Source organism: Triturus cristatus, chromosome 4_1, assembly GCF_964204655.1.
Source record: "Triturus cristatus chromosome 4_1, aTriCri1.1, whole genome shotgun sequence".
Taxonomy (NCBI): domain Eukaryota; kingdom Metazoa; phylum Chordata; class Amphibia; order Caudata; family Salamandridae; genus Triturus; species Triturus cristatus.
The window spans coordinates 266590826-266599222 of NC_140585.1; the positions used below are offsets into that span (position 1 = coordinate 266590826).

Here is an 8397-nt window from a genome sequence, read left to right on the forward strand (position 1 = left end):
CACATCTTGTTCTCGGCACTGACACATCTCAGCACAAGTCTCCTCAAGCCTCACCGGCTTCCTCGATGATGACTTAGGACTTCGCATCACAGCTCCTCGCCAATGGTCATATTATCCACCTCTGCGCAACGCATATTGACGCCGGACCTCCCATCACAACCCCTTGTCGATAGCCCTCGACATCAGCCCACACATCTCAACACAAGGACTTTGCATCTCAACTCCCAGGCCCACATGGTACTTTCTCTGCAGACTGAACTCAGTCCTGTATCTGACCCGTGCTCCATTGAGGTTGGCATGAACTTGTAACTTGCACCAGGTCTTCCAACATCAGAAAGCCCAGGTTGAGCTTTTTGATTCTTAGTGCTTGATTTTCAACAAATGTTTACAATTGCATGTCTCGGGTTCTACTATTCTGATTTTTGTCATTTTGGTCCCAAATAATTTATAATATTTTTCGAAATTCAAGTGGGATTTTTCTTGTGTTTTGTTTTGCCTTTATTACTGTTTGTGTGCTGCATAAATACTTTAAAATGTTCCTCTAAGTTAAGTTTGGCTGCTTCTGTGCCAAAGGGTTAAGCACAGGTCAATTTGGTGTTGCTTGTGTCTTCACCCTGACAGAAATTGTGGTTGCTGCTTGAGTAAGGTCCCCCCCCCCACCACTCACCTATTTTCCAACAGTTAGACACAGAAACTTTTTTTGGGAGGGGGAGCTAATCCATGGAGTTCCGACTTTAAGCCTGACAGCACTACAAGTTATCAAGCTATAGGATGATTTGCATATTAATGTATTATAAAAACTAATTCAATCATGCCATTAAAAGTTTGGCTACTACTAATTTTGATAAAATTAGTAGGAATACCTGATAAAATATGATTGGAGCATATCTTAAATTTGCCCTATAATGCATAATTGTTGCTGAGCTGTTAATAACATTAACAGTCTTTCGAACAAACTGGATTTATAGACAAATAGTGTGAAATAAATAATCTTATAGTAAAATACCAACTAGAAGTTCTTTATTCGATCAAGTAGAGATTATTCACAAAATTTATAATCAACAATCTTCCTTGATAAAATACATTATACAACGGTACATAGTCATAGCAAAAAAAAAGGTTACAAGAATTTTAAATAATAAAAGATGATTAAAAGCATGTGACCAGTGACATTAAAAACAAATGTTATCAAAGGAGTCAAAATGTTATTTGCATATTATACCTTAACCTGTGTTGTCCTATGCTTTACCTGATGGTTAACAACTTAGACCTAATGCGCCAGGCATAAAGCACGTACCGCAATACGGCAAATACTAACCATTCTGTTGAATCTGATCTAAGTACTCGCAAAGCATCTGCTAGACACCTGAACGATAGAAGCCAACATGGAGGTATTAGCTACTTTTTCCTAATCTGTGCATAGCAGGGACCAAAAAAACATATAATGGTCTAGTGATTCGGGACTAAGGATACATGCAGGGCACATCAGGGTTACAGTAGCCTGATTTCATCTACTTCTAATATAATTCAGGGGTAAAGTTCCTGTTCCTTATCCCTCACCGTCACCACCAAATGCTGGAGGCGGGAGTCCCTGTCCCACACTGCTGTTGCCAGGTGCGAGATCCGGACCCCTCGTTTTAACATTAGGCTAAGTAAGGACACTGTCTGAGATAACCCTGCTCACCCCCTTAGTAGCTTGGCACGAGCAGCTAGGTTTATCTCCAAGGCATGAGTGTACAGTATGTGCACCCACACTCACAGCAACTCAATGTGGTCACCACAAATAGACTCCACACAAGTTTTTATAAAACAAGTATATTCTTTATAGAAGAAGATATACGATTTGACCACGCGATACAAAACCAACATATAATAATGAGTAGTATTCCGTCCGGTGGATTGGTGCGTTCTCATCCCAACCACCCCTTCTAACCAACAGTTAAGCTTACTTCTAACCGTTTCCAAAAGGTTAGGCAGGTCGTATTGCTAGAATCACACACGTTGCAAAAGAAACGAAATACTGCAATGCGTAACGATATCCTCCTGTACTGTGCAATAAACAATGCCATACGTAGCGCCACAGTCATGCACTTTGCAATAGAAGAAATAATGCAATGCATATCACTACCAGCATGCTCTGTGCAAGGAAGAAACAAAGCTATGCGTCACGCTACAATCATGTACTGTGCAATGAAGAAATAATGCAATGCGCCAAGTTATAATCATGTACTGTGCAATGAAGACATAATGCAATGCGCCACGTTTACAAATATGTACTCTGCAAGGGAAAAATAACGCAGTGCGTAGCTCACTAAGCATGTAGTTCGTCAGGCACAAATAAGGTTAGGCGTCATACGACAGTTTGATAGTTCGTTAGCAGCAATAATGCAATGTGTAATACGACAGTCTAGGTGCTCCGTTAACAGTTGCCCCAACATGGATCAATGATGACACAAAAGTACCGCTTCTCACTCCGGCCCCAGTACTGCCCCTCCTTGGGCCAGCAAGGGCCTCGATCCAAGCAGAAGCAACAGCCTCCCACAGCTGACAGAAGCGGGAAGCCGAGAGAGTGTCCCTCTGAGGCTGCACCCCACCCCAGGTGGTAATCCATGTTACCCGGGGGGGGGGGGTTGCGACCCCACTCTCCTCTCCTCCTTCAGCGACTTGGGCCTTGATCCAGAACTCCGTCAATGGGCACGGTGAGCTCAGGCCGGCGGCTCCGCTCCTCTGGGGCTGCCGGTCCAGGCCACTACTGTTTCACTGCGAGGGCCCAATGACTTGACCCTCCTTTCAGCAGTCTCAGCGGACACCAAGACCCACACTCAGCACTGTGGAGACTTACTTCGATTTCGGTGCACCCACTACTCAGGCACTCCTCACCAGCACCTCTGGTTGCACCGCGACTCGCACTCTGCGTGTCCAAGATTCGCCTCTTCTCTGGTGCACACGATGACCAGGAGCTCTTAACCAATGCCTCGGCTTGCACCTCGACACGCACCCTGCGCGTCCGAGACTCCGTTTACTCCTGTGTGCCCACGATCACAAGGCACAACTTCCGAGGGTCTCCAGCTGCAAAAGCAAGCGCACACCGCGTTGCCTGGGACTTCTCTGGAAACTTTTATGTTCCTGTGTTTCCAAACAGGGAGCCAGCTCACCTTGAGCCTTTGGGGTTCAGGACACAGCAAAAAGCACAGTCCTGTTCAAGAAGGGGGGACGCCATCCACTGCAATGTCCCTTCAGTCTCTTCCTTAGTAAAAGCTACAAACTGCAGGCCAGCCCAGATCACGAAGCAAGGGTCAGTCCTATCCAGCAGTCTCTTCAGCAACTTCTTCCTTGGCAGAGGTTCTTCTTGACCATGAAAGAGGTCAAAGCCTTTGCAGACTCGACCTGTCCATTACGCCATTAAAAACTACACCCAATTCTAGGGGTTTCAGTTCTCTTAGTTATACTCCTTCATGTCTTTGAAATTTGTTGTGTTCAGGGGTCCCTGACCCCTGCCTAAATCAGTTCTGGGTGTCTCCCTCCCAGTGTCACCTTTTTCCCTTTGATACTGGGGTCTGGATCCTTAATCACTCAGCAGGAGATGGGTCAATTGGTTTATAGCACCAGCCCAGGCCTTTTCACCTCCCGGGCTTCTCCTCCCCCTACTCTCCAGATGCCGGGCAGCCTGGTGCCATCTCAACCCCTCCCTGGGTCAAGATCTCTCCCAGCTCCTCTCACCTCTCAGATCCAGACAGTCAGTCAACATTCAGCAGAGACACACAGAAATGCTTAAAAGCACAAAACTCAGCCACTTTCTAAAAGAGTGGTTTCTGAACACACAGTGACAAAACCACTTGCATAGAAAGATGTATGACACTGTGAGTTCATACATACTAAACTTCACCTCTCCATTTTAAACTTATAGGAAACTAGACTAACAAACACAACACCCAGCCTCCCCCATTTTGTCCTATGGGCAGAATGGCCTTTCACCAGTGAAAAACAAAATGGAGTGTGTTTCACTGTCAGGACATAACACACACCTCAGTATATATCCTGCCTTTTACCTACACTGCACCCTGCCCAGGGGTTACCCGGGACCTACCACAGGGGTGCCCACTGTGTATGCAAAAGGGAAAGTAAGGCCTGACAACATGCTAACTTAGCACTCTGCGTGTAGGCCCTACACTGAAGGCCTGAGTTCCCTTCTCTGCGCGCCTTTGCATTACTAGCCCTTGCACACACAGTGCACATCACTAGGGCCTTTTACTAGTAAGGCAAACATACCAATCATGGCCAGCCGATTACTATTGTACTTTACATAGGGAACCCTTTTACTTTGACACTGATCAGCAGTGGCAAAGTACCAAAAGCATCTGAATTGGCAACTCAATGTCAGGAAAATGGTCTAGGGGGAAAGCAAAAAGTTTAGGGAACTTTAGCCAAAAAGGCCAAGTCCTACAGTTCCATATCTGAATTGTAAGTAAAGTGCACGTGCATGTGGAGGTTCAATTTCATCCATGATTGCCTCAAATAGAAATGTGCATTTAAACTCTAAGAATCTTCCTGTTAGGGTGGCCTGTGCTGCGGCTACATAAGAGAAGTCCTGAGTATAAGCCCAGAACTTCGCTTTTAAGAGAGGTACAGCATCTTTTGTCAGGGATTTAGGGTCTTCCCACAAAGCCATCAGCCTCAATCTTGTTAACCAATGCCTCACCTCTCTAAACCACTTCACTCATCCTACTGCTCTATCAAGGTTTTGTACTTCCTCTACAGCTTCTTTAACTGGGATTTGAGTTTTACTGGTCCATATTCTGTCCCAAAACACTAGAGGTTTCAATTTTGCTATGTACTTATCACTTCTTAGGCCAAGGTCTAACCGAGCCGGTAGAAGTGGAGTACTATTTGCAGTATTAGTAATGCCCTTATACATGTATTTTCTGCCAGCTCTAGGCTCTTTGTCTGGTCCTATCCCCACAGTTCTGCACCATAGAGTGCTGCTCCCAGACCTCTAGCTCGATGTATTTCTAAGGCTGGAGATATAGGACGATAAGCAGATTGATTACGTTTTTTGACCACTGCTGAGTCAACATGCTATTGTATAAGGGTACTCTTTTGGATCTGGTCAGTCCAACTAGAGTGACTATTCCGTCTGACTCTAGGTAGTCAAAAACCTTGACGTGTCAAGCATGTTTGTGCCCAACCTGATTTTCTCTTTAAAGCAACAGTAGGGGTTAAAAGCCATGGATTTGGTATTTGAGCAAATAATCTCTAAAGTCAATGCAGGCTGTGGCAAACCTGTTCAATACATTTTGCAGACCCATAGGTGTTTTTGCAATCAGTAGCGTATCATATGCGAACCGGAGTGATGGAATTTGTCTTCCTGCAAGCTTAGGAGGATCACCCCCGTAATTATACATAGCTTTAACTAGCCCATTCCTATATACCGTAAATAGGGTTGGGGCTAAAACGCATACTTGTCATACTCCTTTGTGCCCTCCTATCTTCCCAGTGAGGTTTCCCCCTTGGTTCGACGAACCTGGGCATAGTTATCCTGGTGCATACGCACTATAAGTTGTAGCAGCCCATTGGCAGACCGAGATCCCTCAGGGCGACCCATAATTTGGTGCAGTTTATGGAGCCAAATGCTTGCTTAAGATCCACGAACACAACATAGAGATGAACCTTTCTAATGATGACTTCATTCCAAGTAAGCAGTAAGAAATGGAATACCTGATCTAAGATACTAGTGGATTCCCTGATACCTGCTTATAGGTGAGACAGTATTTTGTTTTCCTCGATCCCAGTGTTGTGGTGCATCAGGATCACTTTACTAAAAACTTTCTGAGCCGTGTCTATGAGGCTGATGAGTCTATAATTGGAGGGGTCCACTTTATCCCTTTTTAAAAAATCGGGATGATTTCAGCACCCTTCCAAGTACTTGGGATATCCCTGCCTCGCGCTATAATACCAACTAATGTTTAAGTACATGTACTTATTTCATGGGTGCGGGTGGGGCTCTTTGCAAACCACCAATGAATATGAGCTTCCTGGCAGCTTACTCTGACTCCAAACATGTCTTTTCACTACACTTTAACTCAGTGGGGCCGGAGTGCGAGGCACCTGAAAGGTCTCATTTTTCCGAATTACCTTTTGGGGCATAGAGGAGCTGCTGGGTGTGATCCCAAAACATTGGGGGTAACTCTACAGCGGTACAGATTCATGCTATCCTTCTCTCATATGTGTGAGAAGTCTGAGACATCAAAATCACTATTGTTTTACTCTCTCAAGTGTGCCACACTGAGTAGGTATGTTGGGACTGGGGAACGTGCACTGAATGATACCCATAGGGAGCAATATAGCAAAATTTGCGCAGTTCAACAGCTCCCTTGCTTTGTTAATAGTGCCGCAACCTAGACTGATTTATGGAAGCCAAGAAGGTGATCTATGACACTAGAGGCCATGGAGATAAGTTTGATAATGTTTTGGGGGGCAATGCAGCAACACACTGAATTTTGATTTAAAAACTGAGATGATCCACTGACAGGATTTATTGTTGCTTTGGGATCCATGTTTTGCATTAGGGATGGACTTGTTTGCAACAAGTGGAAGATGTTAGGTTGGTACGACACTTGATAAATTGATATTTGATGATCGTAAGAAAGCTGTAATCCTTTGGTTGAAAGAGCAGTTTACAGTTAATGTACAATAAATGATAAATCAATCGAAAAACATACAAAATAAAAGAAAGAACGAGTTGATGTTGAAGAGTAATAATAATAAACATATTGCAGTGCTTAATGTGAGTGACGTGTTAACATCTAGTGCTTGCCATGACACTGACTAGCTTGTGAAAATCTGTCTCAGTATGTTCGCTTGAACACACCTTCCATTTTAGAAAGCTGCACCATAATTCAATAGAGTTTCAACGTGCAAGTTCTGCAACGTGTAAAGTAAGTTATTTTTTTAAACTTTATTTTATAATTTTAGATTTGAGGACTGCCCGACATATCCATTCCACGATGAATATTGAAAAGCTGTTTATCTCCTTCCATGTGGTGTTTGGACAAAAAAATCACGAATTATTCAACATCCGGAAACATAGTTTTCTGTAACTGCTTGACATGCGATTCACACTGAACTATAGCAATTGGGATGCAAACATTCGGGCTCCTATTAGAGGAAGGAGTTGTGAAGATGTTTAAGGATAATAATCCCGCATGAACATTAAAAACATCAATTTATTTTGTGTGTTTTCATTACTAATTTCTCTAGAATGTGTGTGTATTTGGGTATATGTGTAATGGGGAAGAGACGTGAGAGAGAAGTGCGCTTGCGTGGGGAAAGTGGCCATGTACCTTGCATGTCCATTAAGATGACACACGTGTTGTGTGTAACAGACTGTGTCTTGTAAAATGTGGCCTGCACTGTCTTACATGGCCCTATCGGGCCGTTATATGTTGGTTGGCTCCACATATGCTAAATGCCAAAAAACTGGACAAGATCATTTGTACCATGTGAACAGTACTCTCATAAACCCAGGTACTGCCTGGAGTATGTAAGTATGTGCACTGTATGTGTTTGTTGAGAGTATGTGCATGTTTGTGTCTGACATGTATCCCTTTGTCTTTTCCTGTTTGTTATCGAGCTCTGTATCTTTTTAATATCCATTTTGAAGTGTGTATCTCCTTATCTCTTCATTTAGGGTCTCCTTTTACAATGTGAGTGTGTTTCTTTTGGTGAATATGTACCTGAACCCTGGAATACATCACCACGCAGAGGCTCAACAACGTGGTATCTCTGCCATCAAACCAGGGTGTTTGAGCTTCAGATATTGGTGGTCCTGAAACCAAGTCTCCGCTTTGAGATTTATTATCCCAGTCTTCTGTAGCTCTGTTTTTGACGTGGACATTGTTTCCAGGCCCCTTATACGTACGCATTCCCAGATGAAGCTTTCAGGAACTCTCTTGGAAACCTTTGGTCCTGCCATCACAAACACTAGTTTTGTCCTGATGAAGGCCCAATAAAACCTCCAAAGGAATCAAAACATTATCAACAGCAATGCAGTTCGACTATGCCTGGTACTTCTCTCATTTGCCAGGTACAGCCATTCTAAGCACATTTCTGGCCTCAAATGTCCAGGTACAGAATTAAAGAGCAAGGTGTGGCCTCATGTACCTTTGTTATGTGATCATTTTCCAGGCGCAGCTTCATATGTTCAAGTATGGCCCAATTAAACATACAACTGTATGCCCAAGCAAAGCCATATATTTTACTAGTTATAAGCATCATATCCTGTGGTAAATTTAAATTACCTAGACTTAATTTATGCGGTAAAATACAATACGAATAACTCAGTAAAAATAAGAGGCAGAATCCGTGGTATTCGAGGGTATAATAGGGAATTTATTCCTT

General features: G+C 43.5%; 1 protein-coding gene across 2 annotated transcripts in view; it reads left to right on the forward strand.

Moving 5' to 3' along the window:
- Positions 1-7227, forward strand: part of LOC146854240 (aldo-keto reductase family 1 member C1-like) — a 454220-nt gene extending 446993 nt beyond the window's left edge. Inside the window, exon 10 of one of the 2 annotated variants that reach the window (XM_085652022.1) lies at positions 6973-7227. In XM_085652022.1, coding sequence (XP_085508148.1) covers positions 6973-7015 — 43 coding nt within the window. In that variant the 3' untranslated portion in view covers positions 7016-7227. The remainder of the gene's footprint in view (positions 1-6972) is intronic. The other variant, XM_085652023.1, reaches the window with a different exon arrangement.
- The last annotated feature ends 1170 nt before the right edge of the window (positions 7228-8397 follow it).